The sequence below is a fragment of the Uranotaenia lowii genome, chromosome 3, assembly GCF_029784155.1.
Source record: "Uranotaenia lowii strain MFRU-FL chromosome 3, ASM2978415v1, whole genome shotgun sequence".
NCBI lineage: Eukaryota > Metazoa > Arthropoda > Insecta > Diptera > Culicidae > Uranotaenia > Uranotaenia lowii.
In genome coordinates, this window is record NC_073693.1 from 83,059,611 (window position 1) to 83,078,120 (window position 18,510).

The 18,510-nt window shown below is 38.5% G+C and overlaps 2 protein-coding genes across 2 annotated transcripts; one reads left to right on the plus strand and one right to left on the minus strand.

Annotated features, from left to right (window-relative positions):
- Positions 1–4,097: 4,097 nt before the first annotated feature.
- LOC129754589 (diacylglycerol kinase epsilon) lies at positions 4,098–7,274 on the plus strand. The gene is made up of 4 exons (XM_055750729.1): positions 4,098–5,004; positions 5,179–5,723; positions 5,784–5,949; positions 6,010–7,274. The coding sequence occupies exons 1-4, from the start codon at positions 4,386–4,388 to the stop codon at positions 6,291–6,293; spliced, it is 1,614 nt and encodes a 537-aa protein (XP_055606704.1). The 5' UTR covers positions 4,098–4,385; the 3' UTR covers positions 6,294–7,274.
- A 719-nt stretch (positions 7,275–7,993) lies between these two features.
- LOC129754590 (nascent polypeptide-associated complex subunit alpha) lies at positions 7,994–18,349 on the minus strand. Its single transcript, XM_055750730.1, has 3 exons — positions 18,212–18,349; positions 17,556–17,767; positions 7,994–8,948 (listed from the first exon to the last, which is right to left on the minus strand). Exons 2-3 carry the CDS (start codon positions 17,704–17,706, stop codon positions 8,440–8,442), a joined length of 660 nt encoding a protein of 219 aa, XP_055606705.1. The 5' UTR covers positions 17,707–17,767; positions 18,212–18,349; the 3' UTR covers positions 7,994–8,439.
- Positions 18,350–18,510: the final 161 nt, after the last annotated feature.

The following is an 18,510-nucleotide window of genomic DNA, read 5'->3' on the forward strand; positions in this document are numbered from 1 at the left end:
AAAATTGAGGGGAATTTAGGGTAAAACAGCCATAACTCCATTTTCCAAAGCGCGCGGGGGCTCAAACAGCATTCATTCGATTTCTCGGAAAAAATCACACAAAATACAGTCTATTTGGTTCAAAATTTTCAAGTTCGAATTTGCTTTTTTCTGAAATAATCGAAAAATATAGGAGAATTGAGGGTAAAAACAGCCATAACTTCATTCTCTGAAGCGTGCGGAGGCCAGAGCAGCCTTCATTCGATTCCTCAAAAAAAATTACATACGACAGGTCTGTTTTCGTTCAAAATTCTCTGGTTCGAATCAGTGTTTTTCTGGAATGTTTACAAAATATAGGGGAATAAGGGGTTAAAAAGGCACTATATCTCCGTTCGTAAGCTTGTGCGGCGTTTGAAACTATGTCCAATCGATTCTCCGGAAATTTTCACATAAGGAAAGTATATTTCCATAGATTTTGGTCATGTAGCACGAAAGATATTGAATTTCTTCGCGGTTTGTACACTTTTTCCCCATTGTGCGTTGTCTGTTTTTTGGGTCTACCTACCCTATTCTGGGTGTTTTCTGGTAGTGCTAAATTGTTTTCTACCCGTTTTTGGGCATTGTCAGGTAAATTATTGTATTTCTTTTTACCTAAGAATTTGAACAACCAAGTGTGCCCTGGTCCGGTGTCTCCGTTTAAGAGATGAACTGATTTTTCATTGAAGATTTCAATGCTTTCAGCAACATCCAATTTAAGCGAATTACTATTCAAAGACCGGATCAGCGAGATATTTCCTCGATCAATAGAGTGACCAGATTCACACATGTGTAAAGCTACTGCAGATCTAGGATTCTGTGAAGGAAGAATTTTCTTCTTTGAGTCAGATCTAGCTATAGCCATGTGTTCCTCGAATCTATCAATCAACTTCCTTTTGGTTTGTCCAATGTACACCTTATCACAGTCGGAACAACTTATTTTGTACACACCAGATCTATGAAGGAGCTCCACTGGATCTTTTGTCGATCCTAAGATGGATTTCATGCAGTTGATTATTAGAGCTAGTGAACACTAGTTCAATATCGAACTTTGTCAACTTCTGTCGCAATTCGACTGCGTTGACACTGTTGAACTCCATGGACCTTCGTTGAAACTCCTTCTGAATAGGATTTAAAGTAGTGAAAGATTTCCGTTGAAGCAATCTTTCTTTCTTCCTTATAATGGCTTGAATGGATCTACTTTGGTATCCATTTTTATTAGCCGTTTGGAAAATATATTGAAGTTCCTTTTCTCTTCCTTCAGTTGATAGGGGAATGGAGTTCATCCGATGGATCATGTGGTGGAACGCCGCCATCTTATGCTGGAACGGGTGGTTCGAGGTGCTCGGTATTACCCTCATGGTGTTTGTCGGCTTTCTGTAGATTTCGAATTGGAATAGGCCATCATCTCTCCTTACCAGAACATCCAGAAAAGGTAATTTCCTGTCTTCTTCTATTTCGCAAGTGAACTTAATATTCTTATGCAAACCGTTTATGGATGTTAGAAGTTCTTCTAGAAAATCTTTGTTTACTACACAAAAAATGTCATCGACGTATCTCCACCATTTTTCGGGTAATAAATCTTGATCAAGTATTTTGATTTTAAAGTAGGTATTTATTAAAGCAAATTTGATAAATTAAATAAAAAATATCCTAAATTGTGATTTTTGTTAAACATTAAATCGTGTATAGCTGTTCACACGTTGATACAAATCACATGTTTTGTTCAGCAAAGTTTAAGTGCACAAAAATCCGCATCTTTTGATGGCATTGGTATCAAAAATATTCTACGCTTGGTACACATTTTGGTCAGTCGAATTCAAAATTTTTGGACCAAAAATTTTTTTTTCTTCAAAATAGCTTGCTAGTTTTACATTTTGATACAAATTTGGTTCATTTTATATTTTTTACGTGTAGTTTTTAACTCAAACAAAATTAAAAAAATATAAAATATATAAATTTTATGAAAATTTTTGGACCCAGAATTCATTTAAAACCAAATCTTTTGGAAGTGGACTTTTTTTAAAGATCGCGCTTGCGGAACCTCTAAACATGATTTTTTTTAGTCGGCCCCATACAAAAGTTTGTTCTGCACATCCTAATCTACCATTTGGAGGGTGAGCCCCCAGATTCCCAGAAGTTATGCAATTTTGGGACACCCTAATGTTGGTGTTAGGCTGAAGCCGTCATACAGGATTTGGGTGTCAAAAATCTATTCTCCGACGTACTCATAAAGTCCAGGCAATTCATGACCTTAAGATTCCTTTTCATAATCCCCGCGGTCCTAGAACGCGCAAGGTTTTTCCGCGGTTTTCCGAAGTTGACGTGGTTTTTCGGAATTAACGCGGATTATTTTTTTTTTTTTGGCGCGGTACGTATCCCTCGCTCACAGTTTTGATTCTGAAAATTAATTTGCAAAGATTTTTTCACAAGTGATTAATTTTTGCAAAACAGAAGGTTTTTTTTCAGTGTTGAACCGCTTCGCAATTCGCGTACACTGTGGCCGGCCTTCAAAAATGAACTTGCGAAATTCATCCGGTGAATGAATATTTCGCTTCGCAGTTCGCTTCGCGCTCACTGTGTTCGTACCCTTACTTTTTAGCTCCGAACTTACATAAATGAACAAAAAACAAAAGAAATTATATGGAAAATTATGCATCACAGTAATATTGAGCAACTTTTTCTCGAAAATAGCTTTTGTGCAAATAAAATGAAATTTTCGAACGTTTGTTTTCCGCATTGAATAAAATTTTGTCTAAACTTTGCGACTTTCAGCTTTGTAAGTTGAACTAAAAACAATTAGTGGTATGCTCCTCGATAGCTTTTACTTAGCTCGAAATCAATCAAAGCAAAAGTCCAAAGCATTTGCTTAGTTTGGTATGAATAAACATTTGCTTAGCGGATGTGTACTAAAGTCTTAGAACATAGCTTTTGCTTCGAAAAATAGAGCTATCCAACCAGCAGAATCTGAAGTTTTCTAAAGTAAAATGAAAGAAGACGATCAGAAAATTGAAAAGTACGGCTAAAGTAGCCTTGAAGTCGACGAAGCGGGTGGTGCGTGTAAGAACGACCGGAATTTTTTGTTAATGAGTGCTCGTATGTTGATGTTTAAAGAAAAATGAATACATATTCGAATATTGTCAAACAAAAATGGCAACTTTAATATTTATCATAAGCTCTCCCACATGTATTCGGATCGGAATAATCCGATGTATAAAAAATAGGCAATAGGCCCGCATTTTAATTTAGATTTTTTTTTTAAATCATAGGATTATAAAAAGTTATTAAAAATGAGAGATCTGTATAATGTTTTAAATTATTACAATTTATTTCTTACTTTGAGCCAATTGGGACTTCTTCCACTATAGCCGGATTTTTTTTAATTTGAAATATTTACTAATTGATTTGTTTATTGTCATCTTAGACGAATCATATTATACAACGACAGGAATATGAAAAAAATTGGGTTATCACTTCGACTTTTCTTTATCCATGTTGAAAATACCTTTTTGAATTGTTTTGAAGTGAAATATTGCTAATTTGATAAGTTCATGACGTTATTGAAGAATTTTTTATTGGAAAAGTCTGCTACCGAGCATGCTTAGAAAATGAAGCAATTACTATGAAATTTGTCGAGCAATTGCTTCAGATTTGAGCTTTATTCATACCAAACTAGCTTGTTCTAAAAGTAAAAGCTCCTGACTGAGAAAACAGCTGTCAAAAAAAACTTTATTCATAACAACCGAAGTAATTGCTTTAAGCGACTGCTCGACTGCTCGATTCAGTTTAGCAAAAGCAATTACTAAGTTTTTTTCATACCACCCAATGTGAGTTGCAGTATTTCATAGCGCATTTTTGAATGGCAAAGTGCGCAATACCGTTCGCTTTTTATTTTATTATTTCGAGTGAATCCAATGAATCAGATTCAAAAAGGAGAACTTCAACCCTTAAACAAAGTTCTTATCTTTCAGCGTGTGCATTTTTTGCGAACGCAGCCCAAGGAACACGTTCGCACAGCTAAATTGAGATTTACGCATGGAACACACCCCTGAAAAACGTAAACAACGATGACGCGCCTCGCCTCGGCAAAAATGACTCGCGCGATCATCGCTTATTTGCGCATCAGCTGTCCATATATACGAGAGAAAAATAAGTCGATCGGTAATGGACCAGAAGAAAAGTTTAAATTAAATTTCCACTAACAATCAGTGCATTTAGAGACTGACTCGCTGGATAAACCAAAGTACAAAGAAAAGCCGTTAATACGATTGTTTTTGTAGTAGGTATAAAGTAGGAAGTTTTTGTTTGCGTGGGAGTGAAGGAAATCAGCGATTGTAAAGAGTGATTTGCGTTTGAATATCGGCTTAGCGATGTTGGAAGGTTGGTTTAACTTGTTCCTATCGGTTTTCGTAATATTGGGGGGAGTGTGGCTCGCTGCTCGATTTATTCTGCGGGAGGATGTGGTCTACATTCCGGACGGGCGCAGAAGGCACGCATGGAAATCGATAAAGTTGCTTAATCGAGGGTGCTTCTGTTCGATATGTGAAACCTTGATGTCCTCGAATGGAGTGTTTTGCGAAAATTGTGGCGTCTGTTCGGATAACGGGTGCGTCCGGAAGGCGGATGTCGAGTTCCGCTGCAAGGAACTGCGGATAAGGACTCGGGCAGATGATGGCCGTGAGAGTCGTCACTTGTGGGTTAAAGGTAATCTACCCCTGGGCTCGGAGTGCTGTGTTTGTTCCGAAGATGTGGATCAATCGAGCGAACTAGGCCTATTTGGGCAACGATGTGCCTGGTGTCAGAGGTCGGCTCATGATAAATGTTTCAGCGAGGTATCCGGTTCGTTGTGTGACTTCGGTGAATTTAGGAGCATGATATTTCCACCCAAATGTATTCTGGCTTCAAGGTCCAAGGGTGCCCCGAAGGTGCATCTTACCGGGATTATTCCACCAGAATGGAAGGATCAGTGGAATCCGCTGATAGTTGTAGGTAAGTTAACTACGTAGAATGTTTGAAATGGACCGTTCAAAGTTTAAGATCAATGTTTATCAACAAAACTGATAACAGAGGATGTTATTTTTAGACATCTGCAAACTGTTGTTGAAATCAAGTTGTTAGTTTCCGATGTCACATAATTATTATTCACCACATACATTTTCGCAGCCAACTCAAAGTCCGGAAGCAGTGGTGCGGCCGAAGTGATCGCTCAAATGCGAGGTATCTTGCACCCATTGCAAGTGTTCGAGCTGGAAAGCCATGGACCTCAGGAAGCGCTTCAGTGGGCCATCCACGCGGCTCCGGCTACGTGTCGTATTCTTGTTGCCGGTGGAGATGGAACCGTAGGCTGGGTGCTGAATACTATCCTTCAGATGAAAGTGGAACCACAGCCAGAGGTGGCCATTCTTCCACTGGGAACGGGAAACGATCTGTCGCGGGTCCTAGGCTGGGGTGCCGAGGGGCCAGACGTATTTAACCCGATAGATTATTTGCGCAAAATCAGGGCGGCAGAACCGATTAAGCTGGATCGATGGTTGATCGAGATAGGCGTTCACCACCAAAGTCGGTTCCCGGTACCGCGGTTCCACTTTCGACGCAGCGTTTTTATGTACAACTACTTCAGCATTGGTGTCGATGCTTTGGTAACTTTGAATTTTCACAAAGCGAGAGAAAGCTCACTTTATTTGTTCAGTAGCCGGTTTATCAATAAGGTCTGTTTAAAGCACTAAAACCATATTAGAAGATTTGTTGATAATAATTTTTCTTCCCAGGCTTTGTACTTGTGTTTTGGGACCCATCAAGTCGTTCAACAGGATTGTGTCGACTTAGAAAAGAAGGTTGAACTATACATGGATGATGTCAAAATTAACTTGCCAGAACTGCAGTCCATTGTGGTACTCAACATCGATTCTTGGGGCGCTGGCGTTAAGCTGTGGGGTATGTAACGCATTTCTAAACTAAAATTTTCAATAAATTCTATTTCTAAACTTCCTGCAGAAATGAGCAAAGATTCGCCCAGCCATGGAAGCGTGATGCGTGAGATGCACAGCATATCGGATGGGGTCCTGGAGGTGTTCGGTGTCGTTTCGTCATTCCACATTGCACAGCTGCAGGTTGGCTTGAGCAAACCAGTTCGCCTAGGTCAGGCACGTAATGTGCGCTTCAAGATTTTCTCCACCCTACCGGTTCAGGCTGACGGGGAACCCTGGATGCAGACACCTTGTGATATGAGTATCGGTCACTCGGGGCAGGCAACCATGCTCAGGAAAGTTACGGGTTGATGACGCGCATGCTCGCATTTGTTATCGCATTAGACTTTCTGCCAATCTCTACAAACAACCTACGTATGTATGTACTACGCGTTTCAACAAACAACAACTTACGGATTCTGGAATGCTGTGATTCTCCCGCTATTTATTAAGTCTCACCGAAATGAAACGAAATAATTCTCGTGCAAGATCTGCATTATACCAAATGGATATAATATTTAGGATCTGTTAATGATATTAAGTTAGGAAAAGGACTCTCGAAACGTTGTTGAAATCAACTTAAAAACTACTTAACCAATTTTTGAAATAAATGTAGGTAATCAATTTTTTCTCGTAATGTTAGGTATAAAAAAGCAATTTATTGGACGTCACAAGTTTTGTTGGCTGAAGGGTGATCCAATGCCAATTGAGAACCAAACAAAATTGCGAAATCTGGAAGGGGTAGTCTCTAAATGATAGATTTGAAATTGCATTTGGACGTTTAGAATTCATGCTCCTTGTAACCTGATTTGGAAAAGCATGGAAATTTCACATATTTATTAAAAAGCAATCAACTGGTCGTTAGGTGATAAACTTTTCCAAGTTAGGTTTTACAAGCATGTGATTTCAGAAACCGCAGTTACGCAATCTTAGTCGTCTAATTATATCCTAAGTTTAAGCTGTGCACGATTGATTTAGTTTTTCTCACCAAAAGATAAGCATCACAAAAAATTGGTTCAATAAGATTTGGTTCTAAGCCCTTCTAATCGCTACCAGTGAATCTACCGGGAATAATAAATGTGATCCTATCTAATCATTCTGTTCTTGTACTTAATAAGGTCAACTACACGCTAAGCACTTAATACCACTCGCATGATGAAATTATATAAAATTTAATATTGAACAAAAGTCTACGAATGATATTTTTTACATGAATATTAATGTGTTTGCATTTCTCTATGTATCAAACGTCCTGCATTAAGCATCAAAATCTTGAAAATAAAAATGAAAAGTCCAAAGTGACTCTTTTCTTTAAATATCACTTTGTTCTGGATCGTCCTTCGCTGCTGCTCTGTGGACAAATCTTACAAATCACTTATGATCTGGTCATAAGTATTTTGGGTCAAACGACAACGCTTGAGAAAAAATACGATTTCGTTGGAACAACGCCGTTTAAACACTCGCGTCCTTCATATTTACCCTTTGGAAAGGCAACGTAGAGGAATCAGTATCCACAGCAATCGATTGACATTTGATTAGATCGAGGGACATAGAATCATATCTTAAAGAGTTGCGAAAAATCAATATGAGCGAACGGAATACGAACAAACGGAAATTTACTTATCAACCGTGAAGTTAGCTTACTATTACAGTGCGTTCCCAAATTGATTTTTTTTTTAATGATACATTAGTCGATTGATGTTTTGATAGATGTCAAATCACTTTCCAAAGCATCTGCATACGGTTTGTTTTTAATTTACGCACGCAGGCTTCAAGCAAAAAAAAACTACTTCAAATGAAAATTCAATTTACCAACGCCCCGTTACTTGTTTTGCTTGAGGTATTCAATTTTCACAGTTTGATCATAGCTTGCAAATCTACAGATGAATCCATAAACGAGTTTAGAATCTACTTTCTATTGAACTTTAACCTCACTTGAATCGCTTGAATCCTATCTCATTGTTTTGTTGTCAAAAGGAATGTTTCGGAACAACACCAAACCATGTAGAACATTCTTTTCCAATTTTTGGTGTTTTTTTAATTATTTTTTCGAAGTTTTTTAACTAGCGTGATTTTTTATGATTTAGACTTAGTATTTGTAGTATGTGTGGCTTGTGTATGTTGCAGTAATAATTGTATCAGATAGTTGTTTATCGGTTCCAAGTAGGTAGGTAGATAGTTATATCCCAAACAAGTTGCCGATCCAAAGTCGGCAGCAAGAGTCGATGTACACATAGAACGAACTGCTTTCTATATCCAATTACTAATATACGGTATGGTTTGTCCGAGAAGAAACGGCATTTCCACAGAGCGCGGACCTGTAACTGAATATAATGTGTTGTTGTGAACTGTTTTTCGCCGTTAATTACTAGTAGAAACAAGCAGAAATTGTTGCTGTTGGTTGTTGATTGAAAGAGGCGGGGATTCCGAAGAGGCAGGTTGACACTGAAATGCCATTTTACATCGTCAACTCCATAATCGCGTTGACCACGTCAAAGTTACTCTCTTTGAGCGCTCGTATGGCCTTGGCGCGGGGTACGTTGGCGTTCTGCATGACCAGCTCGATATCCTTCTCCATAAGTCCGGTGTCGTCCACTTCTTCTTCGTCTTCTTCGGCAATCGGGGCAACAGAGGTGGTCGTGCCAGAGGATTCTCCACCGGCCGGGGCGGCTTCCGGAGCCTTGAACTTCTCGGCAGCGGCCACCTGGGCCTGCTGGGACAAGTCCTCAATCTTTGCCTCGCCGAAGATGATGTAGGTGTCACTATGGGGGTTCTTGTAGACGTCCGGGTTGTTTATCACGAACAGAATGTTCTTTGATTTACGAATCGTCACCCGGTTGACGCCCTGCACCGGCTTCAGGCCGAGCTTGGACATGATTTTGCGGGCCTTCTTCTCACCACGGGACTGTTTGGCTTTCGAGACCAGATCCTGCAGACCACCGGTCGATAGCTGAGCGGCAGCAGTTCCTGGAGGAAGAAACGGAGCAAAGTTTTAAAAATAAAGTTTACGTATGAAACAGCTGATGCTACGGACTGCATTTAAAAAAAAATCACCTATCCGTAGGGATACCATACGTACTCTTTGAGGAGTACATGTACTCTTTTTCGATCGAAAAATGGACGTACTCTTCTTTTTGTGAAATTTGACCAAATGTACTCTTTTTTGGTTGAAAGACATTTGATCAGAAAAACCAACGTATTTCTTCCATTTTATGCGGTTTTCTTATGCAAAAACTACGAAAGGAATACAACTTACAACAAACTACTTTAACATTTTGTTCTTTAAGAACATGCATGCTTAGGGCAGAAACACAGTGCACGCGAGCGAGCGAGCGAGCGATTCGCGCGAAGAATAGCACCTCATTTGAACACGTTGAAAACTGTGAGACCGTTCACAGTGCAAGCGACGCGATTCGTACTATCGCGCGAAATAAGGCATTTCCCCACTTGTCAAATCAACAGCTGATTTCTCATGTTTACAATTTTCGGCACTTGGTGGTAGGGTAAAAATAACAACAACACTACGCATGTTCAATGGCCAGATAGTAACGAAACCAAATTGGCGGTGCAAAAGTAATGGTTATCAAAAATTGCTCATTTTTTAAACTACCTGAAATTAAATAATTGTAGACATGAAATACTTTGAAGGTAATGTTGATGTTATGTAATGTTAATTTGAAAAAAATATTTCTAGAGTTTATTTTGATTAGGTCGTAAGAACCAATATAAACAAAACTGAGTTATTGGCTGCAAACGATTGATAAACTTGCATTCTGTTATTGATAAAAACTCGGTTTCATTTGATCACTAAATAACTTTACCAAGATGATTTGAATTTAGGACGTATGACGACTTTAACATTTTTGAGTGTACTTTGGTTTTTGCGTCATTTTGCGTTGCCGTTCATTTGCCGTGATGCAAAACGTCGCAAAAAAATAGTTCGGCAAGTTGGTTATACGACGTTGTGCATCGTCACGAAAATCGCTTCGAGAAGTAATGAAGTTAACGTGAAAAGAAAAACAAACCAGTCTGCAGCAGTGATATTATCCATTTTAGCATGGTGAAACACTGCAAATTGTTGTCGGGTAAGTAGAATATACTTTATTCAACTACGTGTGAAAAGCCAGTTTATTTTTTTTTTTCGTTACAGAAGAAACCAAAACAATTTAAAGCGTTGGATGCTTTTAGACACATCTCGAACAGCCAGTGGCGCACAGGTAGTGCCCGGTAATGTTCTGGAGGATTCCCAATAACCAGTTCCACCACGCAGTAATTCAAGATTTCATCGGAAGAAGATATACGTGGATTTATTGGATAAGATTTTTGATTCAAGCATTTCTCTAATCAACTCCGAAAGAATTACTGGAGATTTGGCCAATCAAATCAGTTTTTGTAATCCGTCTTATCGATTGACCAAAAAGACGTTTACGCCAAATGAGAAATGCATTAAGTCGTAAGTACATATTTATCAATAGTAGTTTAATTTACATTAGTTTCGAGTACGCCAGCATGTTCTGCGTCTAGTTTTAAGTGTACTTTCTAATTTACAGAAAAATTTGTTCAGAAATAATAAAATGAGAATCGAAAATGTTTTCCGGAACTTAAACATCGATTTTCTCAAAACATGTCTAGTGGCTCTTACGACCTAATCAAAACAAACTCTAGATTTCTTTTGAAGAAATAATTGAACAGTGCTAATCTCCCAAGTTCAAAATGGCGACCAATAGTTGTTTACATTTTTCAAAACAAAAACAAAAAGCTACCCTACCACCATCTGTCTCAGGAAATACTCTCAGAGGTGTCAGGTGTCCTGATTTTTCAGGATTTGTCCTGATTTTCGAGAGGCCGTCCTGATTTTTCAAAAACGTCTGAATTGTCCTGATTTTTGAAAAATGATCTTTAAAATGTCCTGATTTGTCCTGATTTTTGAAAATATATATAAATTATAATTAATTTCATTCTAAATGGTGAGATAATCAAATAAATCTTAGATAAAATAGTTTAACAAGTTTAACAGACACACCCAAAATTCAGCCTCTGTGCCAATGGCGTGTAGTCAATTTCATAGCATCATTGGTACAAGAAGATAACGCGACCGGCACTGATTCGATTTGCGCCCACCGGCATTAACCTCCCAGCGCAACCGAATTGCGTATGTCTGAATGAAACAAAATAAAAACGTTTTCGCGTCCCTCCCCATCGCATCACAAGCCGAAGAAGGATGGAAATAAATACCGGCCAACACCAGGCAGCCAGCGAACCGAGCACTGTGCGTGTAAATGTAGCAAAAGCAACAACAAAAACATTCCTTCAATTCACCGGCAAAGCTGCCCGGCTTTAGCAGCTGTGTATATGTAGCGTGTGTATGTAATAGCAGGCAGTAAGCAAAGCACAGTTCTCATTCAATGGGTTTCCCGTTCCTTCACTCCCGTTCCCTTTCCCGTTTCCATCTTAAGACAAAGGAATGCATTGAAAGGAGGCCAAACGCCGGGAAGCCGCCGTTGTACGTTTTTTTGTGATTGATCGGTAACAGAAAGCCTATGACAAATATACCTCGTCCTGCATGAAGCTCGAATAGTACACTGGTTAGAATGTCGGACTGGCAAGACGATTCAAATGGTGATGTGAGTTCGATTCTCACTACAGCGCTGTGGTTTTAATTTTTATTTTCTTGTTTCTGGGATGAATTATCCAATAGGAAGGAAATCCCATAAAATGTTTTTCTTGTTTCGCTTGAATGTAGTGGTCATCATTTTGGTTGGGAGCCGAGTCCTTATGCCAGTTACGGTTTTTCAAACATACCGTCTTCGGCACAGTCCACATTTCAGCGCATTATCGGCACAGAGATTTGCTAAATAGGCATTGGATTTTTGCAACCTCTTCTATGGGTGCAATCATTCTTGGTTGAAATGATATTAAAATAGTGTTAACTTCAGGTCATCCAAGGTTCTTCTAGCTTTAGTTGCATAATTTTAGGCTCCTTCAGCACCAGTATTTAGCCTTTAGTTATGCAATCTAAGCAGAGCTGCATGTTATTTTCATCAATTTAGTGGTGTCCTGAAAAATCCTGATTTTTTTCATCGCGGTGTCCTGATTTTTGTCAAAACCACCTGGCACCCCTGAATACTCTATACCATTCGGAAAATTATCCGTCGCAGCAGTCGCGTGAATACTTTGTTTTGGTTCACCCAGGTTCACCCAAACTTCATATGAACCTGCACTGAGATTATTTCTCGGCAGTTTTATTTGAAAATATATCGCGTTATTTTTAAATAATAAAAAAAAGGATTTTCCTCGACTAACTTTTGAAATAAATTCGAAGCAGTTTGAAGTTTTGATGCCAAAATAAATAAGATGGTTTATAAAAAATAATTTTCTTCGAAAAACAAATACTCCTTTTCTTTAAGAACAAATAAAATAACTTCTCCTAGAGAAATTGATATATGGATATTGTTTCAAATATTTAAAACAAGAATAGATTAGCTGAAAAATATTTAAAGTACTAGCTGCAAAAATGGTTATTTATCATTTCCCTTCATCTTAAATTACTATAATCATGATTATACAGTTCAAAATATTTTTTTTTATTCAACAAAGGTTTTATTAGGCCTATTACTTAATTCAAAGTTCTTCTGGCCGATGGTCAATATACAAAATAGTCTATTTTTTAAATCTAATGTTGGGTTTTTTAGGAATGGGGAAGGGGAAGGGGATAGGTTTATTTTGGAACTTTCTATTATGCGAGACCGTGGCTGTAGGACACTGGAGCGCATAAGTAAAGATGGGGGTTTCATTATTTTTGCTCTGATCACTGTTAACTTCCATTTCTGGATTGGAGGATGAGCAGCTTATAGGTTGAGGATCATTTCGTTTTTTAGGTGGTGAGTCCGTTTGCACATTTGTGCTAGGTTTTTCGGTTGGTGCTGATAAATTCGGTTTTTGGTAGCTTCGTTTGGTGTTCGGGTTAGGTTGATGTTGCTGCTGTTGTACTTCGCTCGGGTTGGTGCTTGAAGACTTCGGTTTTTGATGACTATGAGGTGTGTGCGGTTGCAATTTGGCTACGCTAGCGTAGCTGGTGTTGTAAATGCTAGTGGTGGATGTTATATTTTTCCTTGCTTCGGTTAGGGAGATATTCAGGTCGATGGCGAGTTTCAGTGAAGCGGCTTCGTTTTTCCAGATTTTGCAACTTCGGTCAACTGGACTGTGGTTTTCTTGGCAGTTCAAGCAAAACGGGTCATTGCGACACGTTGTACTTTCGTGTTTTCCGGAGCATTTGATGCAAGCTATTTGGTTCGTGCATTCCCGAATAGACCAAGACCATGGTTCTACATTTTAATAACAATGGTTTTCACCTTAACAATGAAAAACAATGTAAAATCTCAATCCCTTCAAAAAGTAAAATTTGTGTTGTATTGTGAAATTACCGTAAACATGGCGATAACCATGAAATATATGGTTAATACATAATATTTCATTGTATTTATTATCTAGATAGCTGGGATTTCAAGATGAGCGTGTACCACGCGAGTGGAAAATATTTTCTTCTAAAGTGCGCCATTTTGTCGGACGATTTTAATATATTGTTTTCGCGCGATTATATCCCTAAGTTTTTACTTGTGTTGGATCGGGAGCAGCCGGGATCGAACCGGAAAACGATGGCACAAACGCCGGTGACGATGGTGAGTAATTTTGGTAACCATATGAAACTAGGAATTTTATTGAAAAGTGCTTATTCTTTTCAGTACCAAAGGAGAGAAGATTTTCGTCGTAAGTTTCGGGATTTCGGACGTGGCCCTCTTATGGCTTACTGGGACCAGATTAAGGTTTGGAGCACAAGCCCCTTATGTACTCTTACATCCGGTGCATGGAGCTAGGATGTGTGCCGAAGCCCTGAGAATTATGGGACAGGATGAGGACCGCTGCACCACCGACACACAAGGCAGACGAAAAAAAAATGTTTGTGTAAAAGTGAGTGTATCACAGTGAATTTTTATTTAAATCCAAAAAAATAAATAAATTCGAAGCATGTAGGTAATAAATTAAATAAATCCATTCTATAAAAATGATGACAACCAAAAACAAGTATAAACAATCCTTCCATGAGCAAAGATTTTTATTTCAGTGGGTAAACAATGTTAATAATAAGATTTTCATGGTTTTACCATGATAAAATTGAAGCTGTTATTACCATGAACTTTATATTTTTGGGCTTTCTAATGTATGGGAAATCGCCGTTTTTTTCATGGTCACGCTGCATAACAATACCCCTTTTTCATGGTTATTTTCGTCAAAACTATGATATGTATGGTCGAAAACTATAAACTTCAGTGTGTATTCACGGTATCGTGGATCGTAAAAGTCATGGTGTAAACCATCAAATTCATGTTATTGTGATTATGAACTTCATGTTTTTTTCACGGTGCAAGTCTATTCGGGTTTTGTCTTCGGATGACCATATTCCAGACATTTTCGACAAAGCAGGGGTAGTGGATAATAAACTCGGGTTCTCAATCTTAAAAGACCGAAGTCTATAAACTCGGGTATCACGGTGCTGTTAATGGTTAAAATAAAAGTAGATGTTCCAACGATTCCGTTTGATGTTTTTTTGGTGATCCGCTGCACTTTTATAATCTTTTGGGGTAAGTTCTGCGAGTAGCTCTTCGTTCGTCATTTCACCGACCTCATGACATTGAACCACAAACTTTCGAGTGTTTAAATTCGGATGGCGACCGATTTCTATTTTTGTTCCATCGATTAAACTTTTTAATAGTTCGAGATTTTTAACTTGTTCTTCGTTCCGCACTTTCAACACATACCACTGATTCTTGCTATCATAGTATCCACTTTCAATTTTACCGACATGTTTTTCTATTGACTTGCCGATTGTAAAAGGGTTCTTGGGAAGACTTTGACCACCTGCTCCTCGAAGGAACAGATAATGTAAGCGACCGGACAGGTTATTTCGGTCCATCCAAACAGGAAGCTTCCTGTCTGGATGATCGCCGGGAGACGGGCTCATGGCCACGCACTTGTTTACCGCACCAAAATTCTACACTTGCCCTTTGTCACGAGAGAAGAAAAAATCAACCGAACTCGATCAAGGCTGAGAGGAAACTCCCAGTTCAAAATATGTCGAATGGAAAAGAAACGCAGCTGCCAGATCAAAATCAGTTGCTTGGACTCACAATGAAAACTCTTATAAAAAATTATAGCATCCTAACATCTGTAACCAAAGAAAACACTCAACTGCTGAGCACAGAACATTTATATTTAGAAAAAAGTAAATTTTCTTGTTCAATCTGTAACATGAGCAAGCATTAAATAATAAATATGACTCTAGAACAAATTTATCTTACATTAAGTGCTTTTGAAATAAAATCTTTGGTGCTTATTCTGCGAGTCACGTGACGTGGATTTGTCGGGTCAACATGATTTGACGTCAGTGAAAGTCTCCGGCGCTGATAGCGATGAAAACTCCGGTTTGTGGATTCGGCAATAAAAATAACTCAATGGTTTTATGACGCTGTTAAAAATTTTAATTGAATGTCACATACGAATTATTTCATAATGATTTAAACAAAAATAACCTCTTAACAATTATTCTTTCAATTCCCTATAAATTGATTCACATAAATATTATTTTCCTTCCTATCCATAAAGTTTTTTCTCAGTGTAAATCGCATCCCGTTCGTCGCGTGCACTGTGAACGATCCTGAAAAATCATTCAAAAATCGCTCGCTCGCTCGCTCGCGTGCACTGTGTTTCTGCCCTTAGTCGTTGTAAACAGTAAGCGCGATAAGCGGCTTTGAGTATGCAAATAGTAATCAATATGCATAAAATTAAGGTATAGTACAAGAATATTTTAAAAGTCACATAACCTCCAAGACATTAACAGTTTTTGATTACTTTGAAATATCTCGGTGCCACCACTGATATCACGAAATATGTACAGTAGAATCCCGCTCATCAAGGCTCCGGTTATCCGATCCTCTGCTTTATTCAAGCCACAATTATTATCCAAAATTCATGTCAAATGTGTTTTATCATCGCGATATATTGTTGAGCTATTAAATTGCCGTCTCTGGCAGGTTGGAAATCTAAACTTGCCAGAAACGTCGTTTAAATTAAAAAAATGAAATCCATGTAAGATCCGAGCTATGCGCCCTGATGATATGCAATACCAGAGCAAAAGGGTTTGTCAATGTATTTCGTTTAATCCGAGGTTTCCCTTATCTGAAGTGGTCCCTCCCCGACTACCTCGGGTAAGCGGGGTTCTAGTGTCCATCCTTTTGCATACCATCTGGGCGCAAAGCTCGATAAAATATGAATCTTGTATTAATATGATGGCTGGGATAACGCGGGAGCTCAGAAAACCAGGACTCGGATAAGCAGAGTTCTACTGTTTAACGTTTCTCCTGACTTTTTGGATAAATGATCTCAATGTACTCTTTTTGGTGTCGCGAGATGTGGTAACCCTAGTATACACTAGTTGCATGCAAACGGCGTCATTATTGGTCGAAATCCAACCAAAGTCTACATTTTTGAAAATAGTCTGCTATAGCAGATATTCAATGCTTAAAATTTCTTCTAAATGAATCAATGCATTTTCTTCCCTTAGATTTAATCGCTTCTAGAAGCATTGCAATTTTTTAACAAACGTCAATATATACAAGGCAGATATTTATTTTCATGAGCCATTTTGTTCGGGAGATGGTTTTTCTTAAAACTTAAATTACGAAGATCGGATTTCGTAAATGATAATAAAGGCTAATATTCTTAAGATTCAAATTATAAAAAAAAAACAATTTAAGTTCAACGAAAACAGGCGAGGATAATTAACTTGAAATATTAACCATACGTGATCGATTTTATTCATTTAGGTTGGGTTGAATTCATTTGGTTTAACGCTGAACAGCCAATTACATGGATTTTTTTTAAGTAATTTTGCCATTAAAAGGATTCAGTGTGCGTAAAGCCATAACAATTTTTTTTTCTGGTTATTTAGCACATTGTGGAATCCTTCCCTAGTTATAATCAGTCTTAAAGAAGAGATGAATCATCCAAAAGAAAATCCCAATAAAAATACAATCATGAATAGCAGCTTCCAAAAACCTCTGTTGCTATACAAATTTCCACCCATCTCGGCCGCACGTGATTGTGATTGTGATTGTGCTTTATTGATTTAACGTCAGCCCATCGATATAAAATCATAGTTAGGGTCAAGGAAATACAATTCGATAGTAACAAGTGAATTAATTAGTTCTAGTCTGTACTATTCTATTACTCTCTAACAAATTATTCTAAAGAGAAAGCTGACTTAAATGAAGAGATAGTGTTTTTCTGTCTGATAGGTAGTGACGTGACTCAAGTCAGCATAAAATCGAACATAAACACAGGTAAGAAAACACATTGGGGCCAAAACCAGTTTTAACCTCCTCTCAAGAGCCCAATTCATGCAACTACATTCGTTGCTTCACAACTACACCCTCAACCCGGGAAGTTGGCGCTATGACCATTCGGCTTATATTATGAATGCAGCCGGCTTATCCTCGTCTTTGATTTTCCTTAACTCACCTGCATCCTCCAGCTCTGGGATTGTGTCTTCGGATTCCGTATCGCTGGGGGCATCCTCCAGCTTGGCCTCTTCCACGGCGGAAGTGCTCGGGGCCGCGGAGGCAGCAGCAGCTGCGGCGGTGCTTTCCGAGATTTCCGTCAATTCTGGCATTTTTTCAAATTATGTGCTAACTTTCCTCTTTTTTGGTTTAAAACAGCGGGATTCTGGGATCCTGTTAAGGATGAGAAAAAAAAATCAAAAGGTAAATAATGATGTCCGCAACCATTATTGGCAGTTCTTAATGTATGTTACAAATAAAACAGGGAAATGCTCGACAATGAGTGAGTACAATATTTAAACTAAGGTTCCAAGGTCAACTAATCAATATTCATTTTATGTCCGGATGTGGTTTGTTCTTAATGTTTCTGCTTATCAATGCTCACTGTGCTCCACATTGATTCTTCCTTACATGGAACTATTTTTAACCCTTTCAACTTTTTAACCGTGAGCAGCTGAGGAAAAGTTCTACCACAGAACATTTACTCAATAACAAACGATTTTAACGAGTTTTCACAAGTCCCACACAAAATCTTCCACATTCAATCGACAAATCACAAAGTCGGCATATTTTTCCACTAAAATTCGGTAACCAAAAGCCCAGCACAACACAACTTACACCACTTTTCGCGTAGGAGCAGAATAAAATGCGGTACGAGTGTTAGCACAAGATGCCGGAAACAGAGAACGAAGAGACTGATTTGAAAGGGTAGGTAAACAAGTAGAGGAGCGAAGCGCGGGGCGTGCAGTTTGACGGCTGCGATGACAGCCGCCGCCGAAATGTCACTGCGTTTGACAGTTTCAAACCGGAAACAGTGCCGCTGGTACTGCTCTCTGGTGGCTATTGAGATAAATAACAAAAGCCATTGCACGGAGAAAAAGGAGTTTTGGATATTGAATAAATTCTGTCGATTTCCA

Coding starts and splice junctions, on each gene's coding strand:
- LOC129754590 (XM_055750730.1), bottom strand. CDS start 17,706: ATGCCAGAATTGACGGAAATCTCGGAAAGCACCGCCGCAGCTGCTGCT. Junction 8,949..17,555: donor CCCAGAGCTGGAGGATGCAG/GTGAGTTAAGGA, acceptor TTCTTCCTCCAG/GAACTGCTGCCGCTCAGCTA.
- LOC129754589 (XM_055750729.1), top strand. CDS start 4,386: ATGTTGGAAGGTTGGTTTAACTTGTTCCTATCGGTTTTCGTAATATTG. Junction 5,724..5,783: donor GTAGCCGGTTTATCAATAAG/GTCTGTTTAAAG, acceptor TTTTCTTCCCAG/GCTTTGTACTTGTGTTTTGG. Junction 5,950..6,009: donor CGCTGGCGTTAAGCTGTGGG/GTATGTAACGCA, acceptor AACTTCCTGCAG/AAATGAGCAAAGATTCGCCC.